This window comes from Geotrypetes seraphini, chromosome 5 (genome assembly GCF_902459505.1).
Source record: "Geotrypetes seraphini chromosome 5, aGeoSer1.1, whole genome shotgun sequence".
Lineage (NCBI taxonomy): Eukaryota > Metazoa > Chordata > Amphibia > Gymnophiona > Dermophiidae > Geotrypetes > Geotrypetes seraphini.
Window position 1 is genome coordinate 109,372,114 of NC_047088.1, and position 22,390 is coordinate 109,394,503.

General features: G+C 41.9%; 1 protein-coding gene across 1 annotated transcript in view; it reads right to left on the reverse strand.

Annotated features, from left to right (window-relative positions):
* Positions 1–22,390, reverse strand: part of LOC117360487 (breakpoint cluster region protein-like) — a 101,902-nt gene that overhangs the window by 16,305 nt on the left and 63,207 nt on the right. The window contains exons 14-17 of the mRNA XM_033944293.1: positions 17,662–17,759; positions 12,089–12,202; positions 6,403–6,462; positions 5,204–5,313 (exon numbers count right to left, since the gene is read on the reverse strand). Of these exons, the coding sequence (XP_033800184.1) occupies positions 5,204–5,313; positions 6,403–6,462; positions 12,089–12,202; positions 17,662–17,759 (382 nt within the window). The remainder of the gene's footprint in view (positions 1–5,203; positions 5,314–6,402; positions 6,463–12,088; positions 12,203–17,661; positions 17,760–22,390) is intronic.

Below are 22,390 nucleotides of genomic sequence, written 5' to 3' on the forward strand. Positions count from 1 at the left end.
TGAAGAATAAACCTCTCAGTTCTTCCACACCATGTTTATTGTCTTTTATGTCGGTTATAACATCTAAAAAAGGGGCTGCTTCTAAATGGTACAAAATTTTACAGGTTAATTCATTTTTACATCCTAAGGGTACTGAAGATACATGGCAATTTGATATCACGAAGGTTGTTTCTGAGCAGTGTTGGGAACAGATTTGGACTTCTATTCATAAATCACTAAAATCGGCTGCAATTAAACAATCTATTTTTTTGTGTGTGTTTCATAAAGTCATTTAATTAATGGTGATAAATCTAATAAGTGTTGGTTGTGTCAAAAGGAGGTTGGCACTCGAATTTATCTATTATATTTCTGTGAGCACATAAGTGAGTACTGGCTTCGAGTATGGGATACCATCTGTACTTTGTGGAATATTAATGAATCGCTCATATTAAACATCATTGTATTGAGCCATTTTGGGCTTCTGCAGTCAATATCTGATAATCAATCAAAATTACTAAGAATTTTGCTTAATTTGGCCATCAAAATCATCTTGCAACACTGGAAGGATGCTTCTAGGGTGGAATACATAACTTGGTAGAACACTGTTTATATAACTGCCAAGTATGAGCGTGTTGCTGCAGAGAGATTCAAAGCTCTATAAAAATGTGCTAAAATATGGGAACCATCGGAATCTTATAGCCATGTGTCTGTTAAACCATAATGATTTGTCTGATAAAGATGTACAGTGGTACCTTGGATTACGAGCATAATCCGTTCCAGGAGCATGCTCGTAATCCAAAATGCTCATTCATCAAAGCAAGTTTCCCCATAGGAAATAATGGAAACTCGCTTTGATTCGTTCCCCCCCCCCCTGAGAACCGGCATTGCTCCCCTCGAAGGCCCCCCCCGCGATCAGGCACCACCCCTGCGATCCGGCACCCCCCTGCCTCGAACCGGCACCCCCCCGCCACGATCCGACCCCCCCCGCCACGATCCGACCCCCCTCAATACGATCCGACATCCCCCCCGACACAATTGGGCACCCCCCCCGCCGCTTCTTACCCTTATCTGGGCACTCTTGAAAATCGGCTTCCTCCTCTGCTGGGCCTTGAGCATCTGAGCATGCTCAAGGCCTGCGAGTGCCCAGATGAGGGTAAGAAGCGGCGGGGGGGTGCCCAATTGTGTCGGGGGGGGGTCAGATCGTGGCAGGGGGGTGCCCAATCGTGTCGGGGGGGGGGTCGGATCGTGGCGGGGGGGTGCCCAATCGTGGCGGGGGGGTTGGATCGTGGCGGGGGGGGGGTGCCGGTTCGAGGCAGGGGGGTTGCCGGATTGCAGGGAAGGTGCTCGTAAATCGAGCCATGCTCGGTTTCCGAGGCACCGATTTTGCAAATGTTTTGCTCGTCTTGCAAAACACTCGCAAACCGGTGCACTCATAAACCGAGGTACCACTGTACTTCCATACTGTCCTTTCTGATGTATCAATTATCATTAACAATTTTAATTGCTAATTTGATGTTAATGTTGTTTGTTTAGTGGGGGGGGTTCCATACATAAGACTTATGTTGAATTGTATTGTATTGTGATTACATATGTATGACTTTTCTTTAAATACCAATAAAAATTATTGAACAAAACAAAACAAAACTGGGGCATTCTGTGAGGTGGGGCATAACTCAGAAGAGAAAATGATGCCCATATATTTTATTTTCAAAATCTATGTGTATAGTTTCACTCATAGATTTGCAACATCATTCATGACAGAAGAGGTACACATCAGTGGCATTTGGAACGCAACATTGCTTCTAGGGTGGGGGTAAACACACCTCCTGTCTTTTGTGGTGGAAAGTCAGATGCACTTAGTGGGAAAGAGATCAGGTAGGAAATCACAGCAGGGTGGAGAGATGGGAGGTGAGTTGAAAACAGATAAGAATTTGGGACCCAAAGGGGAGAGGGAGGTGAATGCTGATCAGAGTATGGATCCAGTGGGTTGGTTAAAGGTTGATTGGGTTTTTGGACAAGGTCCCTCTCGCTCCCCTAGTCCACTTTTGCTGCCCTGCATCCGCTTCTTTTTCTCCTCTGCTCCCCCGTCTTCTCTACCCAGCAGCTCCCTCTCTTTCTATTTTCTCTCTCCCTTCCCTTTGACCAATGGCAGCATTTCTTTCTTTTTCTCACTAGTTTCCATTCCCACTGGCTGCAGAGGCAGTAGGTCTCTCTCCCTTTCTCTGTCGGCATGATAGGAGAGGCAGGCCATTGGCAGAATGTGGTTGATCAAGTTAGGTGGCTCTCATTTGTCCTTTTGCACCAGTGGCAACTCATTACAGGCCTGAAGCAATAGCTGCTGTACAAGCCTCCTTTCTCCTGTGTTGTTAATCTTTGGCTTCTCTAGTCATGCAACTTCCAATTGGCTATACAGCGGCATAGAACAAACATTATACGTATCCCCTCCCCTAGCCACAATTGGTGCTATGGTCAGTAGAGTGTCCACAGCCCAGGTATCTCTGACTGTTGGTGCATGGCACACCATTTTTTTAAATTGGGTAGAGCACTATCAATACTATGCCCATACTTATTCGGTATTTTGGCAAAGTATATACAAATAGCCATGCCAATTAATCTTTCCAAATATCTGTCTTTTGAAAGAGAAAGAAAATTAGACACACTATGTTACAAAAAACAATGGGGTCCTTTTATTAAGGTGCGCTAACCAATTTAGCGCATGCTAAAGATTAGCATGCACTAAATGCTAAGACATCTATTATATTCCTATGGGTATCATAGCATTTAGCGCGTGCTAAATCGGTTAGCGCACCTTAATAAAAGTCCTATATATTGCATACAAATACTGTATATTTATAAGAGTCACAGTCACCAACCTCTTATCAGATATTTAATCGGAACATAATAAAAAGAAAAAGAAAATAATAAAAATTCTTAATATGTTCGTAAATATCTGATAAGAGGTTGGTGACTGCGTCTCCATATATATATATATATATATTTGTATGCAATGCACAGTGGCTTATATTGTTTTTTGTAATACAGTATGCCTTTGCTATCACAGTCATAGTTTTAATGTTTTTGTATTAAATTCATGTAAAGCGACCATCACATATTGTGTTTTACAAGTGACTTTTTCGATGTGATCCTATATCGGGTATTATTTATTTTTCATCTACCTTTTGTATCACATGACTTCTAACTCTGTTGGAGTGTTTGCTCATTTTTTTGCATTATAAATCTATATTTGCTTCTGTCATGATATAAATATTTATGAATAGAAACATGGGCTGTATTATAATTTTTGAAACCTATTTTCTAGATGGTTTTCTATGCTGTTCGTCTACTCTTTGCCTTAATTCCAAGGGGGCGTGTAAGAAGTGTGGTGTGGGTGGGACTAGACTGGGCTTAGGATCTGGACGTTTTGCAGTGATAAACATTTTACAGAATGTCCAGGGCATTATTTGGACATTTGGGGCTAGACCTGTTTTAAAAATGAATAAGTACCAAAAAGGTACCCAAATTGACCAAATGACTACTGGGGGGTTTGTAAGCATGCCCCCCCACCACATTCCCCCAGTGGTCACAGACCCCCCCCCTCTCACCGCCTAAAGATGTGAAGGAAACAGTACATACATGCCTGTATGAAAGCTACTGATGTTATACCCAGTCCTATTGGAGCACGAAGCAGGTATCTGGAGTAGCCTGGTAGGTCAGTGCAGTGAACTCTAAGAAGGGGGCCCAGGCCCATTTCCCACTCTAACTAGTACACTTGTGATGGAAAGTGTGAGCCAATCAAAACACTACTGTAATGACATAAAGCAGCTTTGAGGGATATTGGAGTGGTAGACAGGTGGGTCCAGTAGGGAGTTTGGGGGAGTTTTGGAGGACTCCCCAAACAACGTAATGAGGTTATGGTGAGATGTGTATCTGGGACTTCTTAAATGAAGCTCATTGTGGTGCCCCCTAGGGTGTCCCATTGCTCTGCTGGCCAGTCTACATCCAAATGTCTTGTTTCTGTGTTTTTCATTTGGATGTTTTGTTTTTCAAAAATGGTCAAAAACATAAACGCACTAAGGGCGAACACATCTAGAAAGGTCATTTCTGAAAAAATAAGATAGACATTTTGTGGTTTTGAAAATGATCATTTTCTCTACACGATATTTGGACGTACTTCACAAAACATCCAAACTCGGACTTAGATGTCATTTTGAAAATGTCCCTTCATATTTGTGGACAATTTTATGCCTGAGATATTTTTAAAAGTATGATGTATTTTTAGTTTTGCGTGTATTGTAAAACCGCTGGATTTTTTCATTGCAAATGGTGTGGCCATTAGGATTAAATCAAAGAGTGGAATGGCAGGCATTTTTTGATGTTTGGGAGTTTTTTTGTTTTTTGTAACGAGTGAGTTTGTTCCTGATTGGTCAATGTGTACCAGAAGTGACGGTCTCTTTTTACTGCATGTGCTCGAGAGGGCTTTATTTTCTCTTCTGTATTCAGTTGCTTCGGGGCTAGTTACGGCGTGGATGCACTTTTCAAGGATAGATTGTTCCCCTGATGAGCCAAGTTGTTGGTGAAACAAGGTTGCTTGTTGGGAAGTTTTGGGAGACGTGACAGTGTTGGAGTTTAGAATCGTCTTTTACAGCTAAGTCCTTGAACATGCTCCTGGGTGGCTTTGCCCTTTTTCTTAAACCTGTGCTGTAACGTGAGGGAGTTTTTTGCCAGTTAAAGTACTGACAGCAGTTTATTTTGTAGTATATACTGCTACATTAATCTGAGGCTTTTTCTCCCTCCTATTTCGGGTGCATGCTGGGTTTTGAAAAGGGGAGTTTCTCAGTGCCACGATCTTACAACATTGTATTGATTTATATGTGTATTATATCACCATTTTAAAAAATTTTTAAGATATTTTGACTCCTGAGGCAGAGACTACTTTGCTAAAACACAGTTCCGTGTCGAGTCATTGAATCATTTTCACTGGTTAATAAATAAACATGAGATGGCTTTGAAAGTCCATTGTCTTGCTCCCACTTTCTTTTTAGACCACTGTGTGTACCCATGGGATTTTCCTTTTCCTTGTGGTTTCTTGCACATTGATATAAGTGTATGAACCACATTATAATTATTGCCTTTATAACATCTTAAAATCAGTTTGGGCTAGCATAAAAGATAATTGTAAGAGCTTCTCATTCTATATTTGTATCAAGCAAGAAAAGGGGCTCACTTGACTATGCTCTCAATTTGTTTCCCAAACACCTCTTTCTGGGCCCCTGTCAAAGCACAGGCGGGTTGTAACTCTCGGGGTGTAAACTTCAGGGACAGCGACAGATGAAGCTGAGAAAGAAACAAATAAGAAAAAAAAGAAATCCATAATTATAGACCTGTGCTAGGTATAACCCATCTGCTATTTCCTTTTTAATTCCAAATTTATTTAGTGCCACCAATATGTACAACATTATAAGGCATAAGGATTGCCATAATGGGACAGACTGAAGATCAATCAAGCCCAGCATCCTGTTTCTGACCGTGGCCAACCCAGGTCCCAAGTACCTAGCTAGATCCCAAGTAGTAAAATATTGCAGTAAATAATTCCCCATTAGGCTGTTGCACAATGAGGGTAAATGTATAAGCCATTTACACAAATCAGAGGTTTATGTGCAAAAATGGCTTCTTTTTAAAATTGCTTGGGCTATATTTGGGACAAAGTATGTACATACAGCCTATAAGTGTACCAGGTTACCCATATTAAGCAAGAAGCATTTGTGGGGGGTGGGGAAAGGTGAGCATTTATAAACATTATAAAATACATGCATATATGTGTAAAATAATTTGGGAAATTAATATGCACTAAATAGCAAGTGCAAATGTGCCCATATACTTTTTGTGAAGTAATTTTCAAAGATAATGGATGGGGGACGATGGGCTGGAGAGGGCTTCAATGGCTGGGAGGGTTTAGATGGGCTGGAGTAGGTTTTAACGGAGATTTCGGCAGTTGGAACCCAAGCACAGTACCGAGTAGAGCTAAGAAGAAAAAATTTTAAAAATTTAAATTTAATCAGGTTGGGCAGACTGGATGGACCATTCAGGACGTTATCTGCCGTCATCTACTATGTTACTATGTTATATATTTTCCTTTTGCAAACTGATGTAATTTATTCACATACTTGCTGAAAAAGCTATAAAATACCCGAAATAAGATTGGTGATAATACTAAGAAAGGAACCTGGATATGCAGGTATATTCTCAGCATAGTATAGCCAGATTAACAGCTCTGTGCTCTCATCAGTAGGTTGGCACACAATGAAATTGTGGATCAGAACCAAGGTCTTTAATTGGTAATTAGCTTAGTCTGTTAGAGATATTTTACTGCACATGACAACTTTTGAAAACTCTATACTTTTTTCCTCCAAAAATATCTTTTACCCCATTTAGGTCCAGGTTGATCTCTCTCCAATCCTGTGCCTGTAGAGTGTTTGGATCCAGCTGTCTCAAGCAAAGAAAGAAAGAAAAAGTTTATATCATATGCAGTGCAGCAGTTGTTCATTTTAAAAGGGTCATGAATACAAAAAAAATGGCTACTGAAGTAAAGGCTGCTTTGTTTACCTCATTGGAATGACTACGAGACAGCATTGTATGTTCCAAAAACTGACAATATTTGTTTATTGTTAGTATAAAAACTTACAAAATTACAGCAGCAAAGGCATAGCAGAAAACTATATTGTCAGTTCAGAATATGCAATGGAGAGAAGAACTTGCACCCATATGCTTAGCAGGGGGCTAGCAGTTCCCCGTAGCATAAGTAAGTGAATCTCTCTGGCTCTACCTGTGATGCATGTTTTTTTTATACAGAGAAATTCTTCCTTTGTTTCAAGAAGCACATCCCCGAACTCTGGTCATGTACTTCCCTATTGGTACAAAAATGTATACCTAACTATTCCTCCCCCCAGTCCACGCCTCTCTCACTTCCCCCCCAGGAGGGGGGCCCTTGCAGAAACAGAGAATTCTTCATGAAATTTCTTCCTCCAGCTCTGAGATCCTTAACACCTTGCAGATGTTCATTTGTGGTTTTACACCACTGTACATCTTCAGGATGGCGTCCTTGTATGCTGAAAGTTGGCAAGGGTGACCTTTCAACACCCCAGGTGTGCTGGGTTCCCATAACATGTTTCAGAGACAGGCAGCAAATGTTTTGGTACCAAGTTCTCTCATCTCTCTACACCCACATTGTCCTGCAGGGATCCTTGCTCGTTATAAATGTTTTATGGCTTTCCAGGGTGCCTAGCATATGTGAAGTCATACAGCACTGATAACAGTTCAGCAGAACCTTGGAGAAATATCCTCCCAGCAGGGAATGGAGACAGGAACTTTGCAGCACAAAGGCCAGTGGGGTTAGCATTTCAAAGGATACATGTATTCACAGACAGCAAGGTACAGGCTGGGAAAATATAGGTCTGTAGTGTCCAGCATACATGAGTGAGGCCAGTATGTCCAGTTTATCCATCTGTATGTCCAGGTTATCCATTTCACTACTCAATACAAAACCACCAAACCACCCCCACCAAACAGGTTTCCGTTCCAATTATTCCACTGAATTATCCTTACTTGGTCTTATCACTACTATACACTACTTTCTTGATCACCGAAAATCTGTTCTTCTTGTCTATCTTGACTTGTCCGCTGCCTTCGACACTATCGATCGTCTCAGGAACTGCGGCATCACAGGTTCATCTCTCTTATGGTTCATCTCTTATTTTAATGAGCAAAACTTTAAAGTTCACTCCAAAGAGAAAACCTCACACCCTATTTTTCAAACTTATGGCGTCCCCCAAGGTTCTATCCTCTCTCCATTACTATTTAATATCTTTATTTCTCCTCTTCTCACTCTAACTCAGTCCATCGGCTTTACAATTTTTGCATATGCAGACGACAAACAACTACCCCACCCTGTTGACAAAAATAAATGAAATACAAGAAATTAATAATAAACTTGACAAAATCAGTGATTGGCTCCAAATAAATAAACTTTCCCTTAACATCAATAAATCCTGTGGTATACTTTTCCCGATCAGGAACAACGAAACAATAACCGGAAAAATCTTCATTAAATCCTGCTCAGTAAAAATCGAACCAAAAATAAAACTTCTTGGAGTGACTATAGACAAAGATTTAACATTCCACGCCCAGATAAGCTCCATTGTAAAAACTTGTTTTTACAAACTTCGGCTTATCCGTTCCTTAACTTCAATCCTCGAAACAAAAGCAATCATAACCCTTGTCCACTCACTGGTCATCTCCCATCTAGACTACTGTAATTCCCTATATAATGGGCTTCCACAAAAAGAACTACGTCGTTTGCAGCTCATACAAAATACAGCAATTAAACTTATACATAAAGTAGGGAAATATGATCACGATACTCCCCTCCTGAAAGAAGCCCACTGGCTACCCATCATGCACCGTATCACTTATAAAACCATAATGCTGGTTTTTAAAATCAAACTCTCACATCTTTCATCTTTTCTCGACAAACTTATCATCCCTCTCTGTCCTTCTTGGACCCTGAGATCAGCAGATCAGAACTTACTGGCCGTTCCTTCCATCAAATAATTCTACTATACTAGGAAAACTAACTTCTCCGTAGTTGCTCCAACCTTATGGAACGCTATGCCACCTCAACTCCGGCATGAAAATCTTCTCGACAAATTCAGGACTAAACTAAAAACATTCTTATTTCAAGATGCATACCTTAACCTCTAAATACCTCCTTTCCAAATGCCAGCAAAATCATTTCAACTGCTTCTACGAAGTGATCCCCATTCCTGATATCATATCCCCTTCCTCATCCCTTTTCTTTTAAATTTTGTTTTTAATAATGTACTTATTGACCCCTCCTTCCCCTTATTATCCTCAAATTCATGTAAGTACTTGTCAATCATCTTTTTAATGTTCACTCCTCCCCTATATATATAATTATCATTTTACTTTTTTATTTTAAATTTTAGCATTGTAAACCGGCCAGATACATGTTGATGGTTGGTATATTAAAAACAATAAAACTTGAAACTTAGGACTCCTTTTATCAAGGCACTCTATGGGGGTTAGCGTGTCGGACATTTCATCACACGCTAATCCCCGCGGCAGCCTAAAATCCTAACGCCTCATCAATGGAGGTGTTAGGTACTAGCGCGGCAGGCGGTTTAACGTGCGGTATTCCGCACGTTAAACTGCAACCGCGCCTTTGTAAAAGGACCCCTTAAACGTGAAATTTGAATGGGCAGCCATGGTGTCATCAAGCACTGATGACCTGATTAGATCTGGAAAAGGGATAAAGTAGATTTCACTTAGAATACATTATATTTGTACAGTAACCCAGTTTATTTAAAAAAATGTTTTTCTCCCTAATACTATTCCACACCTATCCTTGAACTACACTAAGACCACTTACAAGCTTCGTAGAAGACCCAAACTAAACATGTAAGGGGAAATTGTGTAGCTTGGTGTCTCTATTCACTTGCCACTTATGTGTGTCAGAGATGTCAATATTGGCAGTTACATACAAAAGTGCATTAAGTCCTGTTCTATAAGATTGTACCCAAATGTTATAGGTATAAATTCTATAAACAGCATTGAAAAAATGGGTGCTGGAAAATGTGCTAGTCTATATACAGCACTTGAGTTGAATGCCTTTTTATAGAATAGCGGCTAAAGTCAATTCTCGCGTCAGCTGAAATCTGGTTTAAACACCAGTGCCCAGCACTTGGCATTTGGAAGTGGGATAGGCACTATTCTATAACAATGCATGCTAATTGTTAGAACACCTCTGCAGTAGGAACCCAAGCACAGTACTGGATCTTTTGCCCAGCTTTGGATTCTTGCCCAGAAATAGCTAAGAAGAAAAAATTAAAAAATTTAAATTGAATCAGGTTGGGCAGACTGGATGGACCATTTGGGTCTTTATCTGCCGTCATCTACTATGTTACTATGTTACACCCCTGGTCTTGTCCTCTTTTAAGTTGCATGCTAGTGATTTAAGTGCCCAGTGTTATAGAGTAGCGTGCAGGAAGATGCATGGGCTTTCCAACCTTCCAATTAGTGTCAGTTAACTGCAATACTCAATTGTTAATATTAATTTATTGCAAGTTAATGGCATGCATCTGTGTTCTACATGCAAATTTTGGCACACATTTTTTGGCACTATCAAGAATCTGGGGATTGTGTATACTACAGAGGGGGCATGTATGTAGGCAGAGCATGGGTAGGCTATTGGCATATCTCCATTTTGTGCACATAAAGGGGTTGGTTGCATACATGGTAGTTATTGAGGTGCACAATTTGGTTTAATACACAGTATTCTGGTTAACATGTTCTCTTCCAATTGATGTACACCTTTTAAATTAACATTCAATGTTGTTGGGGGGGGAGGTTGACGGCCATGTAAATAGATAGTAGGTGTTTTTCTTACGCACATTAATGGTTAAAGAGAATTACATTTGTAATTTTAAAAGGAGCCAAAATGGACATGATTAACTGTATAGAGTTTTCTCTCTGAGCCTCAGTGATCAGGACCCGAAGAGGAAGGTCATAGCGAAAGAGCATCCAAGCTCCAGGAGAAAAGCAGGTGACAGAAGATAGGCCTTGGGCTCATTTTGTTTGAGATGTGATTCTCAGGAGTCATTCAGAACTGGTAATCTGGCTCAGCGTCAGAGACAACTATCTTCATTCCCTTGCAGAATCAGGACACAGTGGGAAAGTGATTTGCCAGAACCCTCTTGTTCCACCCCAGCCAATTCTACCCATGTTTTTGAATTTTGCAGAACAAGTAAAGGTGAAGGTGGACCTTGTGGGAGTAGCTCCCCCTTTGAAGCACTGAAAGAACTAGCTTTGAAGAGAATTTACAACAGTAAGCCTAGCTAGAATCAGGCTAAATTTCAATGCTGTGATAACAGCATGGTAATTAATGATGGGGCTTGTCATCTTTGAGTATTTGCAGACATTTCACTGACTTTTACCTAGCTAAGACAGAGTCCAAAGAAACTATTTAACTAGGGAGAAAAAGGAATGTTCATTTGAGGAGGGCAGAAAAACTAGAGATTGTCACAAGTCTGTGAATGGCCTTCCTCCCTCAGAATTGTTTTATATTTAACTTGAGTTTTAAAGTACTCATGTATATTTCACCAAGAAAAGAACAAAATAAAAATTATTAGTAGTAGTGAAATTCTGAGGGATTCTTTTTTCTTTTTAAGTCTTGGTGGGGAGGAACACCTTTTTATGTCCCAAATCAGCACTGGTCAGGTCCCATGTTGGAATCAACAGGGCATAGACCCATATGTGTTCATTTCAGACAACCTTCCTGTCCAATTAGTCTCTGGGGCATAGGGACTATGATGAATTATTTCTCTGTTAGGGTCTACAAGGTGAAACCTGCAATGGTAGCTCAACAGAATCAATCTTGAGAGACAAGTGGACTTAGGCACTCTTCCTGGAGTATTCTGACCAATGATATGGAACAGAAAGCACATGGTCTAAGATAGGTGAAAAAGGACAAGTAGTTGAGTAGAGATTCCAAGGAACTCGTAAACAGGCTGGAGATCAAGACCATAAGTTTATCTCCTAAGGTTCCAAAACCTCATTACTTTACTTTTATTTGATTACTCTCCTCACCCATGTAAGTCTCAAAGTGAGATATAATGAAAAAGGGACTTTGTGTATTGAAACACGCAAAAGCACCAGCTTTTTTGCACTTTCTGATGCACAAAGTTCCTTTTGAACAAACAATTTGTAGTCTCCAAGACAGAGGTTGAATGTTGGGCTCAGAGAGAAGGAATGCTGAATCCGAGGAGGGCGCCATTGCCTACATCCTACTCCTTTCTTTATGAGTAGCAAGAAAGATTAGCCAGTAGCAGAAAAAGTATGGACATGGGAGAAGAGAATAAAGGTGAGAGAAAATATCAGAGAGGAGGGCAGAGATAGAAAAAGGGAGGAAAAAAGAGAATGAAAGCAACAAAAATACAGAGAGGATAAGACACAAAAGGGAACTAAAGCTATAGAAAATTTCTATCTATAATTGTGGAGAAAGGACATTCAGCCATGAATAGGTATCTTCTCATACCTGTATTTGGCTTCTTCCCATGAGTCTCCTCTGACTGCAATGGGTCACTCTTCTACAACTCTCATAGCTCAGAAATCTCAAGGCTTGGGCCCCTTCTGCATGCAGCTCAAACTCCTGAAAGAAAAAAGGAGAGCACTGTCTTTTCATCATCATTAAACAAGATAAAAAGGGCAACATATTGAAATCTATCTATACTAATGACCATCATATGGCAAATACAACAAAACAATACAAACTTCAAATGGTATTATATACACAAAATATGAAACTATTGAAAACAATTTGCACAATATCAAAAATGGACACTACTTCTATATTCCAACTTATTAATTAGATTTACTACTTCAGTAATTGGATTTAATAGTATGACTGTTAACTTTTAATCACATTACATTAATTAACTTCTAATGGGGACTATTCTCAGACTTAGGAGAACATGTTTCCCAAAATGGGATTACTTAAAGAGAGAAACACATTACTCTCTTATCTCCTTATAACATCACCGGCTATGTGTTTCTCTCTTTAAGTAATCCCATTTTGTGAAACATGTTCTCCTAAGTTTAAGGCTTGTCCCCCATTAGAAGTTAATTAATGTAATGTGATTAAAAGTTAACAGATATACTATTAAATCCAATTACTGAAGTAGTAAATCTAATTAATAAGTTGGCATATAGAAGTAGTGTCCATTTTTGATATTGTGCAAATGGTTTTCAATAGCATCATATGGCAAAGTCGTGGAATAGGATGACATGGATTTAATGATGGTCATGGAAATGTGGTACACATAGAAACATGACTGGGCTAGAGGTATACCAGGCTACAGTCTATTCAGGAAGGACAGGGTAGGAAGAAATGCAGGCGTAGTGACACTATCTTTAAAATATAATATTATAAGAGCATAATTGCAGAGCTTGCAAGGTAAGGAGGGCCTGGAACATAGGTTTATGTTAGCGTGATATACAGATGTGCTTTGCAAGCAGAAGAATTTGGCTATAGATATAGTTGAAGATATTCACAAAGCTCTTGTGAATGGTGTTATTGCATTGCAGTTAGTGATGCAACTATTTGGGAAAGTAAATTGGGTAGGGCTAAGCTGGAATAGGTCTAGGGTATGTTGGGGTAGAATGTGATGTGGTGTGGCAGGTTAAAATCCTTAAAGTGAGGGGGCAACATCTATTTTAGCAATAAAGGAGCAGAAGGGACACTTTTGAACACATGGGACCATGATGTGATGTCAGAAGGGAGCCAAGGCAGTGTTATGTCAATACACTTTTACACCAGTCTGATTTTATAACAGAATTACACTTGTATGCAGCCATGTTTGTGTAAAAAAGACTTGATTAAATTAATCCCTTAAAGCATTGATCTGTTTGAATGGGGATTTCACTTTTTAGTCTCAAAACACCACGTCTTGCCTGGAAGATACATTTTTCAGTTGGAGTGTGGCTTCCTCCTGCTCTGTGCAGTGGGACGGTAGCTGCTTCCTCCAATTCAGCATGACCATTGCCATCTCTCTACATGACTGCTGAGAGGAAAAGAGGCCATCACCACTCTGATGACATCATCCAGCTCTAACAGCAAGAGCTGGATGATGTCACCAGAATGGAGCATGGTACAGCGATTTTCAGAATTTATTGCTTACTAGTCTTATAGCCCGTTACATTAACGGGTGCTAGAATATATGTCTGTGTGTCTGTCTTTATTTCTTTTTCTCTCTCTCTTTTTCCTAGCCGCTTAATGTGTTTCTGTCTTTCGGGAAGCAAATACTGTGACTGTACTAAACAATTACATAATAATCATGCTTTCTACCACACTGAATTTTCCAACAAACCAAAATGTAGTATTCATTCACACAAAGTTAACTTACCTAATCTAACACTTGTGCTTATTCGGTTGTGCTGTAACACTGCTGTGTTTGCTAAAAATGGCTGCAGCATCCTCGCTGCACTGAATTTAAAGAGCGGGATCCCCCATCGCGTCAACTTGGGAACCGAAGTTCCAATTGGTTAGAAAACTTCCTACCAGGTACAAATTCCCCTGCCTTACTTAGCGACAACAGCCAGCCCTGCTGAACAATCGGCAGATATAGTGCAAAAACCTTTTAAAAAAAACAAAAGTATTATCTATCCTCGCTCGCTCCTTCAATAGCACCGACAGCCTCTGCGACTTGCTCCCACTCCCTCCTTGCTGTCACGCGCCGTCCCCCCCCCCCGGGAAGCTTTGTGCGTTTCTGCCGTGGCTTCAGCAGCCTCCTGTCTGCAGGCCGCCCCCCGTCTGTGAGCACACATGTGGAGGAGGAGAAGGCCGGGGCGCATGGAGCAGCAACGGCAGCATCTCGGCCGTGCAGCCAGTGCTAGGCAGAGCCGGGGTCGGGCATGGACCTTGCGTTGCCTGGGCGGCTCCTTATTTCCCTCGTTGAGGCGATCGGCGGCTGGCTGCGGTCCCCGGCCCGCCGCAGCTCCTCTCTCAATTCCCGCCTCATGCGGGTGATGTAAGCGCGCATGTGCACTCTTGTGGCCACATCCCGACAGATCAGGGAACACGACTTTAGAGTGCGCATGCGCACTTACCATTTTATTATTATAAATTCCTGAGAAACTCAAGTTCCCTATTGGGGTGTTTTATCAGGGTGTTCTAGTTATAACAGAGAATCAGAAGCCCTGTTTATAAATAGCCTGAGCATCTTTGGTATGGGCCCTATATTAATAAACTGTGTTAGAAATTAGTTGAGTGGAAGATGACAGGAGATAGTAGTAAAGAGATTTAACACTAAAGAAAAGATCGTTACTAATGATATGCTGCAGGGGACTGTTCTTGCTTTGATTTATAGTTTATATTTTATTTATTTGTATCCCGCCTTACCCAAAGCGGGTCACAACAATATACATACACAAACAGAACACATACAAAACAACATTATTAAACAATATAAAAATATCATGAAGCGCCCAACGCCCAAACAGATGGCATTATATAAAGTATACAGTGTTCCCCATAAATTTGCAGTTCATGATTGCGGACTCGCTCATTCACCATATGCTCCGACCTTCTCTTCCTGTAGTAAAGTTGGGCTATACCAATCAGGAGCTGCATGTCAAAGCAGGAAGGGGCGGTCGGAACAGACCCCCGAGTGATTTTCTTCATCTGCTGGTGCTCCAGCTGCCCTCTCCTGCCTCCCCTGCCTTTTGACGGGCGAAAAACCACATTTATGTTTTTTTGAAATTCACAGGGGTTCCTGGAATGGAACCCCCATGAATTTCAGGGGAGTACTGTACTCAATTTCCATATTTCATCTTACAGAAAAGATGTCTTTTTAACAATATTTTAAAACTGCATAAATTTGTCTGCTGTTCAACCTTTTCCTAACTAGTTTTGCAGAAGGGCTATAGTTAAAAGATTTGCATTTTTGCACATAATACCAAGATTTGTAAAGGGCTGATAACATGGAAGGTGTGGAAAACATGAGATGGGATCTAGTGAAGCTTGAGGAATGGTCTAGAGACTGGCAGCTAAGATTTTATTATTAATTATTATTAATTATAACATTAAAATCCACTCTTATGCAGATGACATCCAGCTGCTCCTCCCTCTAGGCGAGAACCGGCAATCCCAAATTGCTAACCTCCAACACTGCCTTACTGACATGAAAACTTGGATGTCAAACAACAAACTTCAACTCAACGCCTCTAAAACCGAACTCTTATGGATCAGAAAAAAAAAAACCAAATACCCACGTCCTACACTAGCATGGGACTCCACTCTACTAACGGCAACAGATCAGGTTCGCAGCCTAGGAGTAACCCTAGATGGACACCTATCCCTATCTGCCCACATATCCCAAGTAATCTCCACCTCCTTCTACTACCTTCGCCAACTGAAAAGGATCAAACCCTACATCTCCAAACCTGACCTCACCCAACTCCTCTACGCATATGTCCTCTCCAGAATGGATTATTGTAACTCCCTATTTAATGGACTAACCAAAAATAATCTCAAACGCCTCCAACGGGTCCAAAATGCAACTATCCGCCTCCTACACAACCTCAACTACCACGATCCCATCTCCCCAGCACTCCATGCTGAACACTGGCTCCCAATTAGCCAGTGATGTGCTTTCAAGGCCCTGGCAATTGCCCACAAGAGAATTCATTCCACCACCCCCTCCTACATAAAATCCAAGCTTCCCATCTACACCCCCACTCGCACCCTCCGCTCAAAATCGGAGATACGCCTATGCACCCCCCCCCCCCCGGAAGGTCCCTCCTCACAGAAACAGCCCGCAAACGATCCTACAGTCACTTCATTCCACACCTCTGGAACCAACTCCCTCCCCAACTCAGACAACAGAACTCATTATTAACATTCCGCAAATTGGTAAAGACCCTCCTCTTCAACTAAAGATCACCTCTGTCTCTCCCCCCCCTTAAGCACCCCCCTCTCCTCTCTCCTACCTCCCCCCTAAACTTCAGTATAATCATCTCTTAGTCTATCCTCTGACAAACTGTACCTAATCTCACATAACTGTAATTAAACTACACAACTACCTAATCTCACATAACTGTACTTAAACTAACTACTTATATTTGAACTCTACTCTTAAATTGCTGTATTGCCTGTACTTAAACTCACATCACAGTCCTGTAAGTCCAATCATTCAAACCTGTTGCACTTCTTATATGTCTAATTACCCTCAATTGTGTATGTTCACTTGTAGACCGTTCTAAGCTACTGGGAGGATGGGATAAAAATCTAAATTAATAAATAAATAAAGCTAAGATTTAATGTTAAAAATTGCAGAGTCATGCATTTGAACTGCAAAGGCCCAAAGGAACATAGAGGGGTGAAGGTTCTCTGTATACAACACAAGAGCCGGGTCTAGGGATGATCATACCCGATGGTCTTAAAGTGGCCAAGCAAATATACAAGGCAATAACAAAAAGTTATAGGTACACTGGGGGAGGAATGGACAATAGGTAAAAGGAAGTGATGCTGCCTCTGGGTAAATCTGGTGAGACATAATTGGGAGTACAGTATACAATTCTGGAGACCATGCCTTCAGAAAGATAAGCTGGATACAATTGGTCAGAGGGAAGCTATAAAAATAATTGCAATATTACATTACATTAGTTTCTTTTATTCTGCCAATACCTTGCGGTTCTAGGTGGATTACAAAAGAAAGAGATTCTGGTTATTTCCAATATTCATCATATAGGGACAGATTTGGTGAGCGTGTTGTCGGGGGAGCGGCTGACTTAGGAGAGGAGAGAGAAGTCACACGCATGCTCATTCAGGATGGCCAGTTTAGATGGGAGCTGGGAGAGCGCTGATGGACGGCAGAGGCATCGCCGAAGCAGGAGGGCAGCCACATGGGGACCCCGAGGAAGGAAGGCAACACTTTGGAATCGCTGTGCAGCACCCGCAGGCAAGTACTCACCCCTGGGCCACCAATGCTGAGTGCTCATTTATCAGGGCAGTGCTCGGTTTACAAGACAAAAGTTTGCTGAGTGTTTTGCTTGTCTTGCAAAACACTCGCAAACCAATGCACTCGTAAACCGAGGTACCACTGTACTTACCTTCTCCCAGTCTGTCATTGTCTCTGGAGCAATGTCTCCACTCTCTACAAATTTTTCAAAATAGCCAAAAGAGTCCATCTCTAGTGAGAAGTAAAGACCTAAGAAGAAATACAAACATATTAGAATGTCCTCAGCAGCCTTTCCTAGTCTTTATGGCACCTTCTGTAAGGAATGGCAGAATTGCTGTAAGCTTTCCCATAGCTAATACTTCTGAACTATTGTATACCATAAAGATAATTGTCTGTATAAGTGGATGTGACCAGGATACATATAAAAAGCAGAAATTTTGTAAAATTGCTATTTACACATGAAATCAGCAATGAAGTACATATGAGGGAAAGAGAAAGGGAATGGGGACTTGTATATCGCCTTTTTGTCCCTTGGCATTTCAAAGCTTGATATTCAAAGCAGTGGGCACTGGAGGATTAAATGATTTGTCCAGGGTCACAAGGAACAGAATGCTAGGAATGATTAAGAAGGGGATCATGAACAGATCGGAGGTTATCATGCCGTTGTACCGGGCCATGGTACGCCCCCACCTGGAATACTGCGTCCAGCACTGGTCGCTGTACATGAAGAAGGACACAGTACTACTCGAAAAGGTCCAGAGAAGAACGACTAAAATGGTTAAGGGGCTGGAGGAGTTGCCGAACAGTGAGAGATTAGAGAAACTGGGCCTATTCTCCCTTAAAAAGAGGAGACTGAGAGGGGACATGATCGAAACATTCAAGATAATGAAGGGAATAGACTTAGTAGATAAAGACAGGTTGTTCACCCTCTCCAAGGTGGAGAGAACGAGAGGGCACTCTCTAAAGTTAAAAGGGGATAGATTCCATACAAATGTAAGGAAGTTCTTCTTCACCCAGAGAGTGGTAGAAAACTGGAACGCTCTTCCGGAGGCTGTTATAAGGGAAAACACCCTTCAGGGATTCAAAACAAAATGAGATACGTTCCTGCTGAACCAGAACGTACGCAGGTAAGGCTGGTCTCAGTTAGGACACTGGTGTTTGACCTAAGGGCCTCTGTGTGAGTGGACTACTGGGCAAGATGGACAACTGGTCTGACCCAGCAGTGGCAATTCTAATGTTCTAATAGGATTTGATCTCACAACAGAGGCAGCATCTCAACCAGTGAGCCACAGCCCTTCTGAGGTACAGTAAATATACAGTATCCCCCTAATTCAAAAAACTTGCATGCACATATGAACATAAGCAATGCCTCTGCTGGGTTAGACCTGAGGTCCATCGTGCCCAGCAGTCCGCTCACGCGGTAACCCAACAGGTCCAGGACCTGTGCAGTAATCCTCTATCTATATCCCTCTATCCCCTTTTCCAGCAGGAAATTGTCCAATCCTTTCTTGAACCCCAGTACCGTACTTTGCCCTATTACACTCTCTGGAAGCGCATTCCAGGTGTCCACCACACGTTGGGTAAAGAAGAACTTCCTAGCATTCGTTTTGAATCTGTCCCCTTTCAACTTTTCTGAATGCCCTCTTGTTCTTTACGTTTAGGGGAAAATTCCATATATAGTACCAAACATTAGGCACTACTTTGGTTATGATGACTGGAAAACTATTTAAAAGCTTAATAGTTGTGAGGTGACTTACAACGGGGTGTTGAAAAGTTCTCAGCTCAACCAAGAAGGGAATGACATGGAGCCATGAAACTTACAAGTTATTCCACATATTCACCCCTAAGTTCAACACACTTGGCACATCATATCTGAAGTTTCTGTAACCCTTCTAAACAATACTCTGATGTCTGGTCACTGAAATACTGTTCTGCTGCTACAATCACCTCTGAATCACTCGAAAATTGTTGCCCTTTCAAATGTCTCAGCAATTGGCTGATAATTTGCCAATCTACCAAAATCAGGTCATGGACATGGTCAACAATTTCAGGAGCTGACACAATTTGAGGCTTCTCAGATCTTGCTGCATCTTCAGTCTTGAAATCTTCACGCTGAAAGTTTGCACACCCCTTCTTCACTGTGGCGTATGATGGGCATTTGCCACTCAATGTCTGCATCATACATTCATGGATTTCTTTAGGAGTTTTCTTCTGCAGGAATAGGAACTTCATGACAGCTCGGAGTTTCACACTTGAAAATTCCACACTTTTTGTTGACAGGGTTCAATCAATGATCTGAAACAAAGTCAAAACATAGCATTACGATTCTGCAAACTGGCACTTTGCAAAATAAAATAACACTCTCTTCAGCTACAGTGGCAAAATAACACTCAGAATTTAGGAAGTTGGTTGGGCAGTGAACCTTTCAGCACCCCCTCGTAAATGGATGGTAATGGAACAGATGTGTTGAGGGAAAAGAAAAAAGCAGTGGTGATGGTGAAAAAATCCCAAGCATTACATACACTGGGCACAGGATATCTGCTCATGGTGGTAATTATTCTTATACCCTTTGGAAATCAACACTTTGTCAGGAGCAGAGAGCAGATGGTAGAGCCAATGTCGACTTAGACATTTTTGATTGGATGATACTGCTACTGTTTTGTTGTGGCTGAATAGTTGTATTGCTGTTTAAATGATTGTATGTTTAAGGGGACCTACTGTCAATAAAATAAAAAGAAAACAAAAGAAAAGAAAAGACTATTTAAATTTTCTTTGGCAGTCTCTGTCAAGGAAAATGCCTTTAAAGCATTGTATAGATGGTATCTTATAGCTGAATTACACCATGGGGCTCATAATCGAAAGAGAAAAACGTCCAAAAACCGGCCTAAGTTGGCACTTGGACGAACATTTCTCAAAAACGTCCAAGTGCCGATAATAAAAATGGGTTATGGATGTATTTCTAAACGACCTAGGCCTTCATAGTGCCGCTGAATGACCAAAGCTAAACGGGGCATTTCGGGAGGCGTATCGAGGGCGGGAGTTGGGCAGGATGTGGGCCGGCTTAGACTTAGTCGTATAGCATGTATAACCAAAAGTTTTACAACAGAGCCTAGACGGAACTTGGACGTTGTGACTTAGACCACAGTTCTTCAACCGCCAGTCCGCGGACCGGTGCCGGTCCGCAGAAAATTCCTGCCGGTCTGCGCAGGACCGGCGAGATCATCTTCTTCAATTTCCTGCCGGTCCGCGCAGGACCGGCAAGATCGAGGAGCGCAGGGCCGGAGAGATAATGGGGAGCCTCAGACTGTGCTTTCTTCCCTCCCAGCGGCTCTCCTTACAAGCGCAGCGATTCAGGAAGGAAGCCTTGGAGCTTTTGCTGAGTCGGGCCGCCTCTGATGATGCAACTTCCGCTTTCCTCAGAGGCGGTGCGACCCAACAAAGGACCCGAGGCTGCCTTACTGAATCGCAGCGCTGGCAAGTAAGGAGAGGTGCTGGGAGGGGAGAAAGCTGCTGGCATGGTGGAAAAAAAAAAGGGACAGCTGCTATTGGACCTGGAAAGGGAGAAGGAGAGATGCTGCTGGGAGGGGAGGAGGGAAAGGAGTCTGGGAAGCTGCTGGGTAAGGGGGGAAAAGGGACAGCTGCTACTGGACCTGGAGAGGGAGAATGAGAGATGCTGCTGGGAGGGAAGGAGGGAAAGGAGTCTGGGAAGCTGCTGGGCAAGGGGGGGAAAAGGGACAGCTGCTACTGGACCTGGAGGGAGGGAGAAGGAGAGATGCTGCTGGGAGGGGAGGAGGGAAAGGAAAAGGAAGAGAGTTACTGCTGGACAGGGGGAGGAGGGAAGGGAGAAGAAAAAAGGAAGGAAACAGCATGCAGGGAGATTAGAGGAGGGGAAGGGGAGAGATAGGAATGAGATGGGAAGTGGGGTCAGCAGAGAAATTTGAAAGGGACAAAGATGCTAGATCTGGTGTAGGAGAGATAAAAATGAAGAGAGCAGTGAATCTGGAGTGAATCGTGTAAAAAGGAGAGAGGGGCATAGGCTGGATGGAAAGGGGAGAGGGGCATAGAAAGAAGACAAATACCATATGGAAGGGGAAGACGTCAGACAGTAGATGGAAGGGGCAGATGCTGGATTGAAGAGACAGAGAGGGCAGATGCTGGAAGGAAGAGAGTGAAAAGAAGATGAAAGCAGAAACCAGAGACAACAAAAGGTAGAAACAAATAATTTTATTTCTATTTTGTGATTAGAATATATCAGATTTGAAATATATATCCTGCTAGAGACATAACTGGGGACTGCAGTATTCTGTTAGCATGATATTTCTATGAACTTGGCTTGTTCAGTTTTCTTGATAGTAGAGGAGATATATGTGAAGGGGAGGGGAGACAGGGGTTTTGTTGGTCCGTGCTCTGTATATTTGTATTTATAAAATCACAATTGTTCAGAATATTGTTTCTTTTTATACTTTATAAAATACGTTCAATATAAAATCATAATTGCAGCTTGTGCAGATGGGATCAGATGGTTTGCGGAGACCGAGCTCGCGGAGATGGAGCGTAAACGGGGTTTTTAAATTTTAGTCCTATTAGTTTGCCGGTCCACAAAATAATTCTTTTATTTCTGCCGGTCCACGGGTGTAAAAAGGTTGAAGAACACTGACTTAGACCATGTAAAACATGATCTAAGTCACAAAAACCCACCTAAAGTCACCAGATAAGCACTGCAAACACATAACACAGACCCCCACACACTACCCCAGTGATCACCAACCCCTCCACCCCTAAAAAAATTTTAATCATAACTTTAAAATTCAGCCTCCAGACCATCATCACCTGGCTGCCTTGCATAAGAAAGCCTAGTTGTCCAGCCCAGAGGCAGCTTC